The 22,401-nt window shown below is 36.2% G+C and overlaps 1 protein-coding gene across 7 annotated transcripts in view; it reads left to right on the forward strand.

Annotated features, from left to right (window-relative positions):
• The first annotated feature begins 223 nt into the window (after nucleotides 1–223).
• Nucleotides 224–22,401, forward strand: part of WDR79 (WD repeat domain 79) — a 77,391-nt gene continuing 55,213 nt past the window's right edge. For 2 of the 7 annotated variants that reach the window (XM_069833596.1, XM_069833598.1), the window contains exons 1-3: nucleotides 224–1,093; nucleotides 4,964–5,173; nucleotides 9,505–9,591. In XM_069833596.1, the coding sequence (XP_069689697.1) occupies nucleotides 672–1,093; nucleotides 4,964–5,173; nucleotides 9,505–9,591 (719 nt within the window). In that variant the 5' untranslated portion in view covers nucleotides 224–671. The remainder of the gene's footprint in view (nucleotides 1,094–4,963; nucleotides 5,174–9,504; nucleotides 9,592–22,401) is intronic. The other 5 variants (XM_069833601.1, XM_069833602.1, XM_069833597.1 and 2 more) reach the window with 5 other exon arrangements.

Genomic DNA, 22,401 nt, shown 5'->3' on the forward strand with positions numbered 1-22,401 from the left:
AAGTACAATACATTTTATCGTCTGCTGGGGAAAGGGTCTGTGATGAGGCGATAGTAGCGATCCTGGTGGTTAGCAACTATCTATGGATGCATATTTCAACTGTCTATGTATGCATATTTAATAAGTATTGAGCTTCGCGACTGTATATGCTAGGCTGTGCTTGAGCTTTTTGATGAAAAATGTACGAGCATATAAAATATGACAATTTTCATATGTTGTTAAGACTGTTGCGTTTTCTTAGTCTGGCAACCCTGCCATAACCAACCAACCAACCAACCAACCAGCAGCCACTAGATCATCAGTTGTCTTTTGTAACTTATTACGTATGTTAACCTGTTAATCTAGAAGAAAAATTAAATATGTTATAAATCGACATTATTGTCTCCGAGTATACTGCAGTTGACGTTTCCATCGATTTTGCACTGTATCCCGAATTTTATATGATTTATATAATTATGTGAATATGTTCGGTGATAAATGCCATGTTTATTTGTGGTTAGGAAACTGTAGGCCTACTATACTATGTAAACAAATTCGTAAGTTCCTTTCTTTTATTTTGTACTAATATTGGCACACTATGACAGATCCCGACTGTCATCGTAAGTCGGAACATTAAGCTTTTTCAAGTAATGGAAGGTAATGGCGAATCACCTGTAACGAATATAGCCTAAATGCCAGTAGAGTATTATGGTAAAATGGACAATGGAAATGAGTTTTCAGAGATTCAGCACGAATTAAAAAGTTGCGAAAATATGGAGAAAATATGTATACTTTCTGTGAATGATTTTGAAAGTGCTGAAACATCCAAACATATTACAGAAGTAAATAATTCAAAAAAGGAAGCTCTTGATAGTTTATCATTAGAGAAAGACGTAACCAATGTGGAGTATTTTAAAACATCGTCACCACATGAAGAACATGGGACAAGTAAGGAGAACTTTTTCGAAGAGACGACAGCCAAAATTCTTCCGGTGGATTCGACTCAAGAATTGATTTATTCTTCCCAGGAGTACAAATTCAACAACGTTTGTCAAATAACAATGGCTTGTAAAGAATTTGAGAAGCAGGATAATTTTATGAAGGGCTGTAAATGGTTAGTATTTGTTGTTAATTCTAAAGTTACTGTACGATCATATTTTCTCTTCCTTGTTCTACAACAGTTTCTTTTACGGTAACAGAGGGGTAACTAAGTGACATTTATATAGGTGTCCACACCTGTGGAATAACGGTTAGCGCGTCTGGCCGCGAAACCAGGTGGCCCGGGTTCGATTCCTCGTCGGGACAAGTTACCTGGTTGATGTTTTTTCCGGGGTTTTCCCTCAACCCTATATGAGCAAATGCTGGGTAACTTTCGGTGTTGGACCCCGGACTCATTTCATCAGCATTATCACCTTCATCTCATTCAACCGCTAAATAACCTAAGATGTTGATAAATCGTCGTAAAATAACTACTAAAATAAAATAAATTTATATAGGTTATTTTACATTGTCACTTTTTGCTATTTTTCGACCTATTGCATTTGGCCTAGGAAAAACATAATTAGCCTATTAGGATTAGACTTTTGGGTATTTCACCGTGACCTGGAACTTGACATTCATTATTAAAGGCTATAAACACGTATAGAAACAAAAGGTAATTATGCATAACAGCTACAGAAGCGATTTTAAATTTTATTCTTTCCCAAAACCCCACATTTTTACCCTCTTTTTTTTAAAAAAAAACTTAAAAACAAAAGTAGGAAAACAACGTAAACAGCAAAAACTTTATGTAATTTTTTTTATCAAAAACCTTAATTTTCACTCTTTTTTTTTTCAAGAGGACAAATATAAGTAGCAATAACCTAAACTAACCTAACCTAACCTAACCTAACCAAAATAGCCACACAAAGACTGAATCAATTTCAGAAATTCGTCAAACAATGTCAAACATGATGAAAATCCCCCTTAATAATTCGGAGGGTACAGGGCTGCAGCTGCTCTAAGGAATGCACAAATTCCCTCTTCCATTAGATATTTACACTTAAACATATATTCTCCCAAATATCCAATGACGCAACCAAACGAAAAACGTCCACAACACTAAGTTTACTACGTGTCAGAAAGGTACCACAATGACCAACTTTCTTCCATTTCGCATATTTCCAGTATAATCTCCCACAACAGAAGTTCAAATCCGTGTTATTTGCTCTCAACTTACGGCTACACACTTCGCAATTCATGCAATCCTTAAGATTACCGTGATTCACGAAATAGTATTCAATATCCTCCTCTCTCAACTCTATACAGATAACAAACGAAATTTTACATCCATTACAACTCACAGCGATAGACCACCTGCAAGATGAGAATAATACACGCAACAACTACGACAAACTACAATCATACAGCCGACGACTTAGAGAAGCTATAGCTCATAACATACAGCTATCACTTAACCACAACCATCCAATCATACCGGAAAAAACCAGCCAATAACAACGCTTTATGACTTAACCACAACCATCCAATCATACCGGAAAAAACCAGCCAATAACAACGCTTTATGACTTAACCACAACCATCCAATCGTACCGGAAGACACATACCCAACAAGAACACACATCACTTCAGCCAATCAAATCACAATACATTAAAAGTTATGCACTCAACAACATAGTCTTCTAAACACGAGGAAAATAACCAAGTTCAATTCTTCTTCATATTTAAAAAAATTTACTCTACCTCAACTGTAACTGACCTAAGCATAATATACACGTACTAATAAACGAAATTCAATACTAAACATTACCAAACCACCAAAAATAACAAAATCGCTTCTGTAGTTGTTCTGCATAATTACCTTTTTTCATCTAAAAATACCATGAGCCTGTCTCGTACAGAATCCCCCCAAAAAAGGTAGCCTATCCTAATCGTTCTTTGATAAACAACAGATCATCTGTATAAAATAGGAATTTTCGAATAATCAAAATGCACTCTTTGTAATGACAACTCCGTCATAGAAATCAGTTGAACTTTCCATGTGCTATAGTTTCTCTATACCTTCCCTGTATATCACGTCGGATTCTGCATGTTTACCAAAGTAAAACATGAAAAGATTACTATGCATTAAACATATTTCCTTGTAGTTTCAAGTTTGTCATTGAAATTTCGAATTCTTGGTATGGAGCCGAAATTTTGCAAACAAATGTTACAACGCTTACATAGTCAACTAGTATAATTGGAACTACTTAAGAATGCCTAAATGTTACTACACCTAACATTATATAAGGACAATAGAAATTATTGTGAATGTGGTAAATAACGTGAAAATTAGTGAAAAGTGTGGAATGCAGCCCATATCAGCAGTTTGGCAGTATGCAAGCTGTCCTTATCTTGAAGCATGGCTCATTCAGAGACTGTTTTGATTCAAAGGCTTTTTTATGTTCTGGCACCCACCTACCGACTAAATTGTATATATATTAAAGATTTTATTAATTTGTCCTACAGAATAATATCTGTAATATTGACAATTAATATTTGAGGAGAAAAATTCGCTCCGGTGCCGGGGATCACGCTTGGTTCTACGTACCAAGCGTGATCCCCGGCACCGGAGCGAAGTTTTCTCCTCAAATATTAAATGTGTATATGCAAGGCATAGCAAAAGCCTGAACTAACCAAACCTAGCTTATCATTGATAGTCAACCTTATGAAAACTCGCTTTCTACTGTATAAACTCCGTGCTCAATTCCATAGATGAAACTGTAAATGCTCGAACATACTAGCCTTCGACCCATAGATAGATAGAAAGCAAGTTTTTGCAAGGTTAAGTACTTACGAGTGACAGGTTAGATTTGGTTAGTTCAGACTTTTGGTATACCTTGCATATACTCATTTTGATCAGTGGTGGGTGCTAGAACATAACGGCCTTTGAATCACATGAATCTGGTTCCACTGTCCACCATGCTTTGCCATAAGAATGCTTCGCACAGTGCCAAACTGCTGATACGAGTTGCATTTCATGTATTTTATACTTTTCAGCTATTATACTGGATGACTATGTAACCCCCTCTAACCTTGTTACAGTTCTCAGTATCCTGTTACTTAGCTATTGCCTCATGTGATCACGTTGTGCAGAATATCTCTTTTCTGGTAACAGATTGGAGTTTTAAATTATACTCTGATGCACTGAGATTTGTTTGTTGATGATGCTCTAGTTCTTCTTCTTCATCAATTCACGGTATAGGCCTCTGGTCTCACATCTTTTCAAGGGTCGTCCTTTAGGTATGTAGTCTAACATTTGTTTTTGGATTCGTTTCTGTGACATTCTATATAAGTGTTATAGTCACTTGCCTCTGTATATATTGTATTTAGTTTCTCAGTTATTGGTTCTATTTGTAATTCTGTTCTTATTGTATTTCTGATTCGGTCCATTTTTGTACATCCCTTGACATTTCTAAGAAATCTCATTTCTGCAGCCTGTATTTTACTAAGGTCTTTCTGCATAGTAGTCCACGTTTCACTGCCATGTAGCAGTATCGGAATTGTTTCTAGTTAAATTTGCTAATTTTCTATTTACATGTTTGTACATACAGTTTCACTGAATGAAAGAATAGCCTTTCTGTTTTTTAACACCTTGTTTCTTTTTTTGCTCCTGTGCTCTTCATTCTCATTAACTTCGTATTATACTGGCATCTATTATGAAACGAGTTTTTTTTTTATAGTATACTAAAGCTCTTTCTAATTTAATATTTTTTTTTCCTTATTGCAATTTAAAAGACATTGTTGATTCTTTTGTAGATTTATTATTGAGAATAAGGGTGAAACTCTTCTATTTGATGCATGAGACTTTTCACAAATGTGAACTTCTGATATTGTACAAAATACACGGCTTTACCCTATCTATCTGATCCAATATACTGACAACATGTTACGGAAGTATGCACTCACCAATTATTTCAATATATATTTTATTTGAATGATACAGGGCACCTGATGGCACATGTATCCTTACAAATAGTGACGACAATGTGCTCCGTGTGTTCGATTTGCCAGCAGATTTGCACTGCCAAGAGTCATGGCAGAAGAGCAGGACACTGCCTGAGCTGGAGCCGGCCCTTCGAATCATGGAAGGAGGCTGTGTGTATGACTACTGTTGGTATCCACTGATGTCATCACGGAACCCACTGTCCTGCAGGTCCAGTGCCATCACTTCAATTGACATAACTTTCGTAAAATTGTGGCTTTGTTGGTAATTATGTATAGCACTGGCCAAGAAGCAACACTCTATGAAAAATGTGGGAATTACGACCATTTTTGGAAACTAGGAAAATTATATCTCTCTTCCTTCGCTCCTCTCCTCTCATTTCCTCCTCTCCTTCTGTCTCTTTATCTATCCTATATTTGCACTTAGTACTGATTATTATTTTTTTTTACTTAGGTTGCCTTTGCCAGAGCTGGGATTCGATAGCATGTCAGTTGAGAGTTTATATGGACTTACTAGTTATGTTATTTACTAGACCACGAGACCTAGTTGGAAGAAATCATATGAAATCTGATTCATATAGTGATGGAGGGACTTCAAGGGAAATTTACTTTGTTTAGGGACATATTTCCCGTAATATGAAATTAATAAATTAACAAGGAAAGATGAAACAGCAGAATTTCGTTAACGCATAATTGAACAAGACATGGAGGAGTGCAGTTCAATTGCAGAGAATGATCATTTATGTAGTAGGCGCGACACTACATTTGCCAAAAAAAACAATGAGTAATTTATGGAATTATTTACAAAGGAAAGTTGAGTTGTGTGATAGAGAATATTGTGCCAGAAGATTCTATTACCACGTATTTCAGAGAAGGATGCTTAACCTCAACAGGGAAAAATATTACCCACACTGAAAGTATACCCCTGGACTTTACTGTGGGAAGCATTCAGTTTATGAAATAATTCTGTGCCTCATAAACGTTACTAATATGCTCATAAATGCGTGTATGCTGGCCAGGTCGATAATGGAGATACTGGTAACAAAGCAGCTACTTTGCTGATGCTATCTGTATAGTCACATCTGTGCCGCAAGTATTAGTGTGCTTATCTTCCGTCTGGGTAGCCCGAGTTCGATTCCCATCAGGTGGTAATGGAATTTTGTGGTGGACAAAGCAGATGTTGCAGAGAGTTTTTCTTGCAGTTCTTCCATTTCCCTCCATCATTCCACCAACAATCTCCACTTCCCCCTCATTCCTTCTGTCAGCTGCAATAGTAAAAATAGACTGGGATGAAGACTTGAGGATAATACAGGTTTCTAATGCTGGTATACGAAGGGCTTGGGGCTCCTGGTTCCAGGGGCTTATCAGGCAATTCGTCCATGAAATGGTACCTGGCTCTATCAGAGGCTGAGGCAGGATGGCTCACTTTTCAGCATTGGATTCATGTATTCCATCTAGGCCATCTGCCGGACTTTGGCAATCATTGCATATATAGAGCACACCCTAGATCATATATGTAACAAATGAATAAATAAAAAATGAAATAAAAAAATAACAGATTGCTCATCCTTATGTTAAAATTGGTAGCACTTTGAAGAGAACAACCGCCAGGATTGCCACCCGTCCGCTGTAAACGAACACGAGATGACAGTACAGTCGCTAATGCAACTCAAATGGGAGTTATGACGTGACTTCTTATGTAACAACTAGATGGCAGCATAATTAACCTGACAAAAGTTGTTACTGTCAAAGCCTATAAGGCCGAGCAGTCTGGGTATATATGATGTAGGAGCATACATAGGGCCAAGGCATGCATAAGTGTACTGACCTCGCAAAGCGAAGCCAAAGCTATGTACAGTTACCCTGAAAAAGAATGAGACGATTCTTGGTCGTCGGAAGTTAAAGTTCTACAGCGCGGTTCACTCGATATCGACGTCACGATATATAACATGACAAATAGTACAAGAATTGTTACAAGGACCACAACAAGGACAAGGACCAGAATAAGGATCACGAATAGACAGCCATTTAAGGCCAGGATTTCACAACATAGCTCGAGTCACAAAATATCATTGCTTCACTGTACCGAATGGCAAATCTCTGCTAAGGGATCTACATTCTGGACTGCTGCTGTCACTGTCTTGTCTCGTTAGCTCATATAGTAGCGTGTCCGTTCCACTGTATTACCGAAACATCTCGTGTTCGATCCCGGGTAAAACTTTTTTTTATTGAGGTGTAATTAATTTGTTCAGAGTTCCTCGACTGTCTAATTTGTCGAAAAATATGGAATAATTTATGCCCAATTTCTGGGTCTTACAAGTGGGCTGAACCTCGTCAAAAAATAAATAAATCTTACTTGGAAGTTAAAAGTATTCTTCCTCAAACAAAAATCATAAGAAACAAAAAGATACATGTTAACTTAAAATCTTGTCCACATGCCATCAGCTTCTATTACAGCTCTAAGTCGATCCGGCATGGATGTCACGAGATTGTGGAATAAGTTCTGATCCCCGGCGAGATCTTCCCAGGTGTCAACAACTTGACCCCACAATTCGTCTCGATTTCGAGGGCGTCGGTGGACATAGGTGGCTATCCCTCTCTTTTTCAATTCCGCCCATAAATTTTCGATGACATTCAAATCAGGTGACTTCGGAGGCCAATTAATGATTTCGATCTTGGGTCTCCTTTGAAACCATCTTTGAATGCTTGCAGCATAGTGCACGGGATGGTTATCTTGCTGGAACAGCAATGTTCCTTCGGGAAAACGTTCTCGGGCAGAAGGAAGGAATATATTTTCCAGAATGTGCTCGTAAGTTCCCACATTAAACTGGCCATCGATGCGTTCTATAACGCCAGGTCCATCGTAAGACATCCACCCCTAAAACGATATGCTAAAGCGCCCCCATCTTTCACGTCGGTGCACATAGCGCTGATCATGTTGAAGACCATCCTCACGATAGACACGGACAGGACCTTCGTAATCACTCGAGATGGTTGTTTCGTCGGAGAAAATTACATTTCTCCAATCGAAATCCACTCGATTGGTAGCGAAGGCAAGATGGTCGACAGCTTGTGCTTCCCCCAATATTTCCATTTGCGCAGCCCTCCGGCTCCTAATACCGTGGTTCCTCAACCTGCTGATCACAGTCTGTGAAGAGCCGGGAAAGTTAGATGCTGCTCTTATTTCGTTAGCAGTCAGAAAGGGGTCCTGTCGAACTGTCTCGAATAAGAGAGCATCCTCTTCCAATGAAGATATCCGCAAACGCCCAGGAATAGGGCGATTTTCGACCTCCCCTAAATTTTGGTAACGATGAACCCACCTCGCGGCTGTACTTCCAGGAACACCGACCAAACGGCCAGCAGATCTAGCCCCATATCCAGCCTCAACTAGAGCTATAACTCGCTGTCTCATATCACGTCGGTTCGCCATTACGATGAGAAATGAGGGATGACGATAATACTTTAATGTAGACAATGACTATTTAACATGATATAGAATTATTGAAATAACAGGCATCTTGCATAGTAAGAGTTCATAAATCAACCCTAAATTAAATATCTAAATAACAGGATATAACAGGAAGTCCAATTGTTGCGAAACTAATCAAATTAAATCTAATTACATTAAGTAAACAAACCCCAAGTTATGGCACCACATTGCTACAGCTGTTAATAAAATATTGTAATAATTACTTAACAAATGACTTAACCTAAGGACTCTAAACCTTTGTAAAAGTTTGTCCATTATTACATATACTTTTTAATTCCATTTTAATTGTTAGTTTTTAATATATATGCATTTACATTGTATATGTGTGTATAAATTCATTCATTAGATTAACGTTTATAATATTATAACTTGTAAGTTTGTATTGTTTGCGATCATTAACAATTAATCTCAGGACTTTGTAAAACTCTATTTCAACGTTACTTAGCTATTTCAACGTTATTTAGACCAAAAAAAAACCTTTTTGTAGACTAAGGATCGAACTCGCACTCTTCTACACAACACGCAGAAGTCTTACCGTCTGAGCTATTGAAACGACATGAAAGCGTTCCTTTCTGTGCGGAGTGTCGATCTAGTCATGAAGGTCCATTGTCGATTTAACTACATGATTTATGTATATATTTATCTTTTATTTACGTAATATTATCATATTTTTTGCAGTTTGTGAAGTGAATTTCGGAACGATGCTAGTAACAAACCAAATAGCCTGAATTTAAGTAACTCAATATTCGTTATCTTGTGTATCAGTGCTCTGGTCTCCGATCATGCGCAGTGTCTTACATCTGAGACTTAGGAATATTCAATCGTCTCATCCTTTTCCAGGGAAACTGTACATAATTACCACTTTCTTTAATGTGTAAGCATGTGCAATTATTACCAGCCAGCAGATTTTCGATCCCTACATAGGGACAAGACGTCACCTCCATTGGTGTACTGAGAGAGCAAAGCAATGAGTTCCATGACCTACACTTAATGTTTAGAATCGGGACCGAAAATCCACTGTCTGCTTATTACACTTTGTATTTTCATTGCAGTTTGGTGAGCACTAGCAAAGATTCTCCAATTCACATGTGGGATGCTTTCACTGGGGAGTTAAGGTGCAGTTATCGGGCATACAATTTGTGAGTAATATTTACTAACTTCCTTTCAAACTTGGAAGTGAAATTAAGTGACATTGTTGCATTGTTAGGAACCAGAAATTCACTAAAAAGACTGTTGTCGCACCCTGAAAATGTAAGAAGTGTGGCTCTGTCATTACTAGACATTGGATTTTTATGTACCAAATTTAGTTAAAATCTGCAATTAAAAATCAAAGAAATATACACTCAAATATATATTTTACTAATGGTGGGTACTTAACCTTTCGTCATTCACCCATATGAAGCCAGTTATGTAGACCTTTTTACCAACAAAGTCGTTGGAGGAGCTGGTCTACACTTCACTCATGATGAGATGAGATTTGTTGGGATGTCACAAGGGAACTGGAGCTCCCAGAGAAAATTCTTGTGCTACTTGAACCACGGGCTTGCCCAACACAAGTTATAAATCGGGGGTAAGCCAGAGATCAAACCAAGATCCACAAGATTATAAGTTCAGCACTCTAGCCATTAGATTACCGTGTTGGCTGCACTTAAATATGCTACTAAAGAAAAATAAGCATTTAAATATGTCATTAAAATTAATATAAAAGATGTTGCTATATACTAATAATAAAACTGTAAGCTAAATTTTTCTGGTAATTATCGTTTTTACAAAATTAATTGGTAACCTAATTACAATTATATTAGCCTCTTATTTATTTTTAACATTAATTGTAGTAGTGAAAATTACAAATATTTCAGTGAACTATCCTGAGACCGAAAATCGCTTTTTTGACATTTTTGTTTGTATGTTTGTTACCTTTTCAGTCATTAATGGCTCAATCGATTTCTATGAAATTTGGTATGTAAAATAAATTAGTTTCCACTTAGTTTTCATGCTACAAGACATTCAAAATACTTTGCTTTAAAAGAGTGTTGTAAGTGGGCCTGATGTAATAAATCGAAATATTTCACTTGGAGAATGTTGCATAACGAAAGTTTGTTTAAAAACTGTTTCTGACAAGTTTTATTCCATGCAAAATTTTTATAGGACTGATATTTAACGAGATATATGAGTTTTAAAACAACAGTGCGTTTTATGTCAATACCGCCTCAGTCAGACATGTAGGCTACCATATTTGCCGGTGTACAAGACGCATTTTTTTCTTTGAAAATAGGTGTGAAAGACAGGATGCGTCTTATATGCTGATATTCAATTTTTTATCACTCATTTCCGAAAATTTTCTTTGTTTCGAGTTAAACTCTACAGGTATTCTTTTTTGCCTCCTTACAGTGCTTGAAAGTGGAGAGTTGAGTGGATGCGCATGCACTGTTATTCACAATCACATACTGTTCATTTAAACTTTCCCATTTTTGTCGCAATTGTTGTCATTGCTGATAAATTTCTGCTGTTAATCTTCTTTCATTTCTTATATGTATGATTATGTATGCTAAGGAACATGGTAATAGGGCTGCAGAAAGGTATTTTGGGCCACATCCAACTGAGAAAATTATAAGAATTTGGCGGAATCAGGAAAAGGATCTAAAAAAACAGCAACTCATAGTAAACATAACCTACGAAGTGAATTGCAAAATGGTCAGAACTTCAAGCAGAACTGAATACATGGATTTTAGATTTTCATTGTCTACAAATATGATAATTCATCAGTGAAAGAGGGATCGCCGACTTTACTGAATCAACATCATGGTGCTCAAGATGCATGAAGAGATATCAGCTATGTATGCAGACTAAAACAAAAAATCACAAAAGATGCCAGCTGATGATGATGATGATGATGATGATGATGATGATGATTATTATTATTATTATTATTATTATTATTATTATTATTATTATTATTGTTTTATCCTGCTGTACTGATGGGACAAAATTGCCACCACTTTCGATTTTTAAAAGGAAGATACTACCCAAAGAAAAACTACCTGAAGGAGTGTTTATACATGTTCACATGTTGGTTGGATGCAGGGTTGGGCGAGTAAATTACCTGTACGTATTTTACGTGTAATTTACATGTTTTCTACACAGAGAAATAAACTGACATTTATTGATTTTGACAATCTAAACATCAATTACTTCATTCCTTTTAAGTTTATTAATGTTCTGACACACAAAAAGTCTATTCAGCCATGCTTCCCAACTCCTTGATGATTAGTCATTTACCACATAAAATTTGGAAAATTATTACATTTAATGAATTATTATGTTCAAATCATAATATTTACCTTAAACTGTTATACTACAAAAAGGACTTTATCACTTATTAGTTTTGAAATAAATCCGCTTACTCACTTTACTGTTATACTATAAAAAGTATCACTTATTGGTTTTGAAATAAATTCACTTATTCACTTTATTCTTTGCAGCAAATTACTGTTGTTTTATGATTTGTTTCTAATAACAAAAAATTTTTATCTTAACACAAAATCACATAAGAACTTGGTCTCTGTTTGGTTTCCATTTCAAAGCAGATCCTTTTATATAAATGTCACCTGAACTCCAGAATTCTATGGTTTTAAATTTAAAAAATTAACAAAACACATATACATTCACATTATCTAGTCAATAATCATCATACAGTTGATCTTTCATTTTAAATGAGTAATAAACATTACTAGCTTCTTTGATTTTTCAAATGAAAGACGATTTCTGTTATCATTATGGACAAAGGACCAGTTGGAAAATACCCTCTCCAGTTGTGCAGACGAAGCTGTTCAGTAATTTATTAGCGAAATCTGCTAGTTTCGAATGGTGGCTCTTAGCAAAGAACCAGAATGTTTCTCGGGATATAACACCCTTGTCCAAAAGTTCACTAAATTTTCCTGCTTTTTCTTGATACTGTTGAAAGCTGACAAGACTTTCTGAATCCAATGTTTCCAATATAAATCCTTCCACTTTGTCATGATGTTCTTCATTGAGATTCTGTCCCTGGTATTGTGAGTGAAGTACATTTGCTGCCATGCTGTATATATTTAGAGTCTGTTTTCTCCGCTCTCAAGAAGATGTTTTTTTTTTTTTTTATTATCCAATGCCACCAGGTTGTCTTTCGACATTTTTGGTCTTCTCTCCTGGCCGTGGCTTAATTGTAACCCACTTCTGAGGTTGGGGCGCCTGGAAGGCAGAGTTACATTACCCCGATGATGTGATAGGATGGTTATGATAATGTGGTGCCAGGAGAGGTCTTAAATCTAAACTTAACCTAAATTCCAGACCATGGACGAACACAGGAATAATCCCCTTTAAGGAAAAATTCCTGTGCTCTAACCAGGAATCGAACCCGGGACCTCATGAACTATAGCCAGAAGCTCTGACCACTAGACCATGAGGCTGGTCTCTCAAGAAGATGTAGTTTGTCAACATGACCATCAGATAACTGTAGGATCACCCATAATTCTACTCCATCAGCGACACTACTTTCTGACAAGTATTGAAGAGCTGGCTGACAGGATCTAAGAGTGCAGTTGTTTCATTTACTTGTGAAAGAAATTTTTCTTCAAATAAGAGTGATTGTATTGATGTTGAAATTTTATTGAATTTATCTCTAGCTGTCACTTCACGCATTGTTGTGATGTTATTTTTCAGTGAGACACAGGCATCTTGTTGAGAGCACCAGCGAGTGTCCACGGCAGACTAACTCTAGAACCACCATTAGATAAAAGTTGGTGCTGCTGATCTGGATTTTTTTAATGATTCAGAATTCGATTTACTTTCGATGAGATGTTTGTTGGTAGCAAGTCTTCAGCCAGTAGATTTCCGTATATCAGTTATAAGCAGAATGCCATAATTTATGATCCTTGCTCTTTTTTACCATGTTGTTCTCATTATTGGACATTGTACTGTAGATGTTTGTGTTATACCGTGTTTTTGCTATTTCAGATGATTCTTTCACTATTTCACATAGTTTATTTTCTGTCTCTGACTCAACTCACCGATTGAAAGCCTCCAGAAACATACATCTCGGTTTTCCAGTACTTGCATTAACATTGTGTTCCATTGTGACAATATTCTTTGTATTATTGAATTCATTTTTCCATCCATCGATGAGTAAAACTGAGTCAGAATCAACATATGATTATTGAGATTCTTCTTAAACATCATCAAGCAGTGTGTTTGAAATATTTTTTTGTCCAGGTGGGTGGGAGGATGGGCACAATTTCTGTAGCATGTCCTTAAAATGCTTGCTATCCACAACACTAAATGGAATGTTGCAACCAAAAAAAATTTAGCAAGTGCTAAGTCTATTTCCTTTTTTTTTTTTTTTTCTGAAGCATTCATCTTGTCAATGTAACTGCTTATTGTACATCCATATGAAGAGCTGAAGAGTCGTTTTGCAGGGTGGCTAACAATGAAATCCACTAAGTCACAGTCTGTTCGGTTAAGGCAGGCAGCTTGTGTTTATACTTTTAACTTCTCACAAAGAAGGTTCTGAACTGATCTCTGCTGACAGTTTAAATTTTTACTTTGATTGTGCAAGCTTCTAGGAAAAAAATACCTCATTAAGAAGGTTCTGGATTGTTATGAAAATAGCTTAGGTTTATTGTTTCTGAAGAGGAGGTCAGTCAGTACAATATGAATGAGTAATATGACTTGGTGATTCAATACTCAATTACTGCATCAATGGTCATCTCTCAAGCTCTCATATTACACTTTACTTCATCATAGTTCTCACAGTTCATAACACTATGTAAGCTGATACAGGTCACCACCACATGCGAGTGTCAAGCGGTAACTGAAATTCTATATCAATACGCTTCAATTCTTGAGTGTAAAATATGAAGTGAACAAAGAAACAGAGTTTGTGTGCACTCACTGTTGGATTCTTGATGGTTTGTCAGCCACTTTGAGGTGTGTGGAGATAAAGGGAAAGATTGAGTTGATGTTGGGGTAGAGTGCCTGGGTAGCTCAGTTGGGAGAGCATTGGTGCATTTAGCCATAGGTCCTGGGTGCGATATGCAGATCTTGGATCATTTTTCCCTTGAAATTATTCAAATCAGCTTCACAGGAAGCTATACCTGAAAGCTAGATTTGCATAATACAAGTCACTCTTCGTTAACAGAAAACCACAATTTAAGTCACACAGAGTTTGTGTGCACTCACTGTTGGATGCTTGACGATTTGTCAGCCCGCTTTGAGGTTGTGGAAATAAGGGGAAGGACTGAGTCAGGGTTCCTGGGTAGCTCAGTCAGAAAAGCATTGTTGCGTTTACCCAATGGTCCCAGGTTCGATACCCTGCCCCGGAACAATTTTTTCCTTGAAATTATTCAATAACAAAGCTGTATTCGAATAATAATATTTATTTGTAAGAGTGCAGTGAAACGCATGGGTGTAGCTAGTTTAATATAAATTCAAATTAGTACAGACAGTATTTCTGAGCTGGCCCTTAGCAACTTGAATTAGTGGCTTCCTTCATGTTTAGGTCTACACCCATGCTGATAGCTCACTTCTAAGCTGATGCAAATAATACATTGCAGACGCATTATTCATCCTGTGTTTTTTTTTATAATCTCACAAACAGGATGTTACCGAAATACATTGTGTTAAAATATGTATGATGTGTACATATTTATATAAGAAATATGCATGTTCAAGCCTGTATTCCTCCTGTAATATGTATCTTGTAGCACTTCTAATGTTACAGTTTAGCATTTTATAGCATATTTCGATGGAAGTTTTTGTATGGAAAGTTGCGTAGTAGAAATTCAATGTCATTAATGTGCTAACGAATGCATTCTCTAGATTTTCCAGTTAAAATTGTTGAAATAACAGTTAAGTAAAAGGGACATATAAAATTACAGTGAATTTGTGAACATTAAGGAATGTGCCAAAAGATGTGGTGCGATTTTATGCTGACCCATGTTATCACAAAATCACTTGCTACTGTAAAATCTTTGTAAGTGATTGCATAAACAGTCAATATTCTACCACCCGCATGAGACATATTAGTTTAAAACTCGAGGTAATGGTACAGATAACAACAATGAAGGTATCAGGTAGGTCGCATTCCTGTGCTAATCATACTGTGAAAGCTAACATGGAAGGGTGACCAAATTATTTTAAAAAAATGTAGGAACCTGTATGTGGCAAGTCTTTAAATGTATTCTAATGTTCTATTTACAAAAACATAAAAATTCTCATAAAATATAATTTTGCTCTTATTTTCCAGAAACATGTGCATTTCAGATTTTGTACTCAACTTCGCATTTTATCATGGACTAAAAAAACTACAGTAATACACTATTGTTTAGTCAATTTTGTCCAAAGCAGAATGATATGAACTTCATATGTGGTACCAATAAGGCATCAATCATGAGACAACTAAACCAGGAGATAATGGAGTAGTGAATGGCAGTTTCTTTCCCCCAGTAATGTACTTACCATGCTTTTAAACATAAAATTACGTATTTTGACAGCATTTGGGCACATTTCATATTTATCATGATTGCGATAATCTACCATCTGTAATAATTGTGCACTATAAAATTTCACATACAGATTTAGAAGAATGTGGCAAAAGATACTTCGGTCCCACTTTTTACGTCTACTTTTTTTTTTAAGTTATTTAACGACACTGTATCAACTACTGGGTTATTTAGCGTCGATGAGAATGATGATAGCGAGATGGTATTTGGCGAGATGAGGCCGAGGATTCGCCCTAGATTACCTGGCATTCACCTTACAGTTGGGGAAAACATTGTAAGAAACCCTACCAGGTAATCAGCCCAAGCGGGATCGAACCCACGCCTGAGCATAATTTCAGGCCGGCAGGCAAGTGCCTTAACCGACTGAGCCACGCCAGTGGTCTATGTTACTTGTGAGAGCAACAAAACGTGCATTTGCATATAAATCCGATGTCTACAGTCTATCAATCAATCTTCTTAATGTACCCAGCTGTTTGCTGACAACATAAAGTCCACTATAGTCCACTGTAGTCTATTCAGTTGTTGTTTTTCACGAGAAATGGGTATTTTGATCGGTGTTCATTATAGATGCCTGTTGCTGGTAGCCAGAGTTGGGGTGTAGTCAATATATACTGCAGGGCTGTGTCTTCTGCAACTGGTACTGATGATTTTAATTTATTTTTTTTTGTGGTTTATGGATGGACAGTATTGAAGAATGTGTTCCAGATCTTCATCATGATTATTAAACCACAGACAAGTAGGATTATCAGAAATGTGAAATCGATGTAGGTACAATTGTGTGACAATATTATGACCTGTTCTGGCTCTTGTTAAAAATGTTGTTGTTGTTTTCTAATGCCAGGCGTTTGGCAATAAAGTCATTTGACCTCTTGCACTCCAATATTTTTCAAAGATATCATGGCCAGCCACTGAAGCACAGATTTTGAGGTGTTCGGAATCCATTTCTTGGTTTGAGTTGCACAATGGGCAGTTAGGGGCCTGATATATTCCAATTCTATGCAGGTGTTTGGCCAATCTAAAGGCAGCTACAGACGATTTTCGTGGTAAATCGGGAATTAACTGTGGATTTTGATGCAGAGAGTTCCATTTTTTCCCTTGGGATTGAGTTATCAAATTTTGTTTGTAAAAGTCTAAGTATGTAGATTTAATAAATCTTTTCACAGAGTAAAACATAGATTTAGTAACAGGTCTGTAAATAGCAGTGCTGCCCTTCTTTGCTAAAGCATCCGCATTCTTGTTTCCTAGGATTCCACAGTGGAATGGTATCCATTGGAATACAATTCTTTTATTGAGTGATATTAATTGAGAGAGCATTTTAGTTATTTCTACTGTTTGAGTTGAAGGTGTGTGTTTAGAGACTATTGATAGAATAGCTGCTTTGGAGTCTGACAATATAACTGCATTCTTAAATTTATTGATGTGGCATAGAAGATCCCTGAGACTTTCACTTATTGCAATGATTTCACCATCAAAACTTGTTGTTCCATATCCAAGAGATCTATAAAGTGAGAAGAGACAGCACGTAATACCTGCACCGGCACCTTGTTCTCTGGAGATCAAGGATCCGTCGGTGTATAAATGAAGCCAGTTATGTGGAGGGTACCTAATATTAATTGTCTCTAAAGACAATTGTTTCAGTATTTCAGTGTTTACTTCTGATTTCAGTATTTCTTCTGTTAAATTTAGATTATATTCTGTATTTAATAGAGTTAAAGGGTTTGGTTTAATTTGTAAGTTTTCTTTTCAATTCGGGATATTGATTTTCTGTTTTAATTCTTGAACAATGGATATGAAACTTTTTTCAGTTTTCAATCTACAGAGAGGACTGTATGAATGCCAATTGTTTCCTGGTAATCTGATAAGTTTTTCATATTGGATCAGTGCTTTCTCTTCTATTGTCATTTTGATGCTGTTAATATTAGTGAGGAATCTCATAGAATCTATTGGAGTTGTTTTGATTCCACCAGTAATGAGTCTGAAAGCTTGGTTTTGAACATATTCTATTTCGTTAATGAAAGGTGAAGTAATTAAAATTTCTCCGCAGTATGTCAGCACTGGCTGTAAAAACATTTTGTATATAGTGTTCAGAGTATTCCTAGAGCATCCCCATTTTTTTCCTGCTAGTCTTTTTAGAAGGGAGAATCTTTTACGAGCTTTTTCAGAAATGTATTTCAAATGGTTGCTCCATGTTAACTTATTATCGAAAATAACTCCAAGATATTTGGATTCATAAGTCCTAGGAAGGTGTTGGCCATTGTATTGGATATTGAATTCTCTTTCTTTTTTACCAAGTGAAAATATTTGGTAGTTACTTTTCCTTAAATTGAGTGTTATCAAATTTGATGTATTCCATTCATGTAACTGATTTAGAGCTTCAAAAGCAGAATTTTGAATTTTGTCTCTATGTCTGTAAGATCCAGAAGTCCACAAAACTATATCATCTGCAAATAGTGCTGTTTTCATGTTTGATTCCTCTAATAGGGAGGGTGTCATTTATATAAATATTGAATAAAGTTGTGCTGAGGACCGCCTTGAGGTAGACCTCGATATGTTTGTCTGTAACTAGAAAGTGAGTTATTGAATTTAATGGCAATGAATCTTTGACTAAGGAATTCTGATATCCATCCGAACATATTGCTGGAGATGCCTAATTTCTGGAGTTTTAGTAATAATTTATTTCTCCAAACAGAGTCATATGCTAACTGAAAGTCAATAAATATTGCCAAGGTATCTTCTTTCTTGTTAAAACTGTCTTTTATTTCTTGGCCGAGGCGTATGACTTGTTCATTGGTAGAGTGTAGTTGTCGAAAGCCGGCTTGTCTTGGTGATAAAAGGTTTTGGGATTCTAAATACCAAGTTAATCTGTTGGAGATCATGGACTCCATGGTTTTTGCTATCATGCTTAATAGTGCTATAAGTCGATAACTATTAACATCACGAGTAGGTTTCCCTTTTTTGTGAATTGGTACAATGATTGCTTTTTTCCAAGCTACAGGAATTGAGGTGTTCCATGATAAATTGAAAATGGATAAAAGTACAGACTTGGCTTTTTCCCCCAGATGTTTAAAAAATTCAGAATGAATGTTGTCGGGGCCAGGAGATTTCTTGGTTTTTAAATTTTGTATAGCTATAGTTAATTCTTTGGAAGTAAAATTTTGATGAAATATTTCAGATTTTGTACTAGTAATATTGTTTTTATTATTTTTATGTAATTCTCTTTTGATAAATTTGTCAGTTTTTTTTTTTATATTGGGATGTAATCTGTGAGAGTTTGAGTAGTGTTTATTAAATGCATTTGCTATATATCTACTATCTGTTAGTGTTTTGTTATTATGAATAATAGGTTGGCTAGTATTGTCCTGTGTATTGGAAATATTCTTCAGAAATTTATATGTTTTAGTGCTATCGGTTCTGTAATTAATATTTTCAATAAATTTATTGAAACTGTTCTTTTTTGCTGTTATGATTGCTTTTTTAAGAATGGCAGTCTTTTTTCACCAATCTTGAGTATCTTCTGGTGTTTTTCTATGTTCTGCTTTGGTTCTTACTTTATCTCTGTCTTGTTTCAATAAATTCAGATTTTCTGTCCAGAATGTGGTGTATTTTTTTGGTTTGCCTCGTGGAATGTGCTTTTTTGCAATTTTAAGAACAGATTTACAGAAATATTTGTTCAATCTATCTGAGTTTGTATTTTCCATTAGTGGTGTGTTGACCTTGAGGTGTTTGTCGAGTTCTGTTGTAAATAGTTTCCAATTCGCTTTCTTAAAGTTCCATGTTGTTTTATTATTGTAGGGTGCCTGTCTTCGGTTTTGGTGGAGATGGATAGAAGCAATGATGACTCTATGGCCAGATCCAGGGTCTTCAATTATTTTTTTCTTGGTTTCGTGATGGATATCTGATGTTACCAGTAATAAGTCTGGATTTGTACCAGAACCAGAATAATGTATGAAAGTTGGGGGATCTTCTTTTCTGTAGACAAGTTCTGCGGTTGTAGTATTTAGAAGGTCCATGATCATTTTTCCAGGTTGGTTAACATTATCGTAGCCCCAAAGTTGGGAGTGGGCGTTAAAGTCACCAATTATGATAGTTTTAGGTTGTATATCAAACAAAGTTAGATCAAGGGGATTATTAGGTGGGTTATAGGCACTGTAGATTTTGAAATGTTGTTGATTTTTCCATACTTCAATTTTTATTAGTTCTAATTTGTCTTGATTATCCATTTCTTTTATGATTTGAAAATTTGTAATTAATTTCTTTGATGTCCCTGTGAGAATTCCACTACTGATCTGTCTACCTTTGGATAACAGTTTCATATTAAAACCTTTAAAATCGAAATATTTTAATTGGTCGGCATTAAGGTTTGCTTCTTGAATAAGGAAGATATCTATATTATTATCTGAGAGTATATTGGCTAGTTCAGTCTTCTTGGCTGATGTTATACCACCAGCATTCCATTGTAAGATGTTTAGTTGATTCTGTACCATTAAAGTAGTCCCCGCCCGGAGATCCGATTGTGGGACTATTTTACCTCCGGATAATTTTACCTTAATGGTACTCATTTCATATTGGAGTGAAAATGGCAAGTTGTATCCGATTTAAGTGAACACCATATTTTAACGTTTTGGTGGCTACTTCATTCACAGACAACCCCCAGAATATCTGGAGGACCACACCTGCTGTTGGTCGACGGGTCCATTGGACCTAGCTGGGAGATCTTGTTGATCACAGCTTTCCCTCCTTAAGCCACTGGAGGACGATTTTAGTGCCATAGCTGGTCAGCACTAGGAACAGAAAAGTAGAAAGAGGAGGAAGGAAAGGGATATGAACCCCTAGGCCTTGAATGCTCTAATGCCGTCGGGGTCGAAGAAAGTAAGAGTTCAGTCAGAGGACTGGATAGGAAAGGGTAAAGAGGGAATTAGGTATTGAAGAGAGGAAAATTATACCAAATTCAGTCATTAACTCATCAAGCTGACCAGTGCTAATTGATGAGTAGGCCCTCCCTTTAGTTCAGCTTGTAAAATTATGCTTACTAACAGCTGCACCACGGGAAGGTAGGGATGGGACATTGGGTATTTGTCCAGGTTGGTTCCTTAAAGCTTTCAATGGGAAGGATTAATGGCTCTCCTCCCTGTATCCGACAGATACCCTTTTGCAGCCTTTGTTAAAAATGTTTGAACATGTCTGGGCAAGTTTTTGTACATTTCCAGGTCATTTGGTTTCTTTTGCACAGATTGTAAAATTTTTCCTTTGTCAGAAGAGAGCCAATTGTTGATCCATAGGTTTGTAAAATGAGACTTTATTGAAGCAAAAGCACTGGATAGAGATATCACTTGAAGAGGTCTTGGTTGCAAATGTGTTGCCTGTTTTGCAATATTATCGACTTTCTCGTTTCCAGGTATACCACAGTGACTAGGTATCCATTGAAATGTTATTTCCTTTTGGAGTTTCAGTATCATTCATGCAATTATGAAGATGGTTTGCTTTGTTGCGTTATGTTCATTACAGAGAGACAGTCTGAACTTTTAAAAATTCCATTTCTTGCTATAATGGATTGCAAGAAAGTGATGGTTGGTGTACAGTTGAAACAGAGAAACAGCTTGTTGGAGGTCATCAGAAATAGTGAATAGGTTCCTCCCTCCCTCAGGTTTTATCTCGTTTTATCTCTTTACTTGATCGTAAATTTCTTTTCAAACATGTCTTTCAGTAGCTGATTTAAGGAAAAGAAGAGATTTATATGACACATTGTTAGAGGATGTATGTGTAATTACATACCTTATTTTGACGCTAATTTCCTTTGCCTGTCTCGATTATGTGCAAAAAAATGCACTGAAGGATCGTAGTATTTTTCAAAAGATTTGAATCTGTATACTTTAGCTGATAGATTTGGGAGATTATAGCATGAATCGCTACTTTGGAATCTTATTAAAATTACCTGACAGTATGTACAACCTCAACAGAACATGGAGAAACTGACCAAATAGACGAAGATCTCTGCTGTTTGTGTTTTGTAACTTCACCCTTGCAACAAATGCAACAAAAAACAATAGATCTTAGACAGCACAGTCAACAATAGGAAGCGAGATTTTCCTTTGAAATATGTAATCTGTAGACATACACCTTCAAGGAACTGGAATTCTGGCCACCAAGACAATAGAAAGTGGGGCACCGTGTATTAAACCCTGCTGCTCATGCATGATTAATAATTTTTATTGCTGAATTATACAACTTCAGTTGCTGAAAAATTGTGATAGTATTTATGTAAACAAACTTAGATATTCAAGTTAAAATACACAGATCACACAAGCTAACCCATATGAAAATGACAGAGAGTACTTAAATTTTCTATATATTTTTTATCGTTGTAGTGTAGATGTTTTCACTTGCAGTATAAAGTGCTAAAGCAGCACATTCTAC

The sequence above is a fragment of the Periplaneta americana genome, chromosome 8 (assembly GCF_040183065.1).
Source record: "Periplaneta americana isolate PAMFEO1 chromosome 8, P.americana_PAMFEO1_priV1, whole genome shotgun sequence".
In the NCBI taxonomy this organism is placed as follows: domain Eukaryota; kingdom Metazoa; phylum Arthropoda; class Insecta; order Blattodea; family Blattidae; genus Periplaneta; species Periplaneta americana.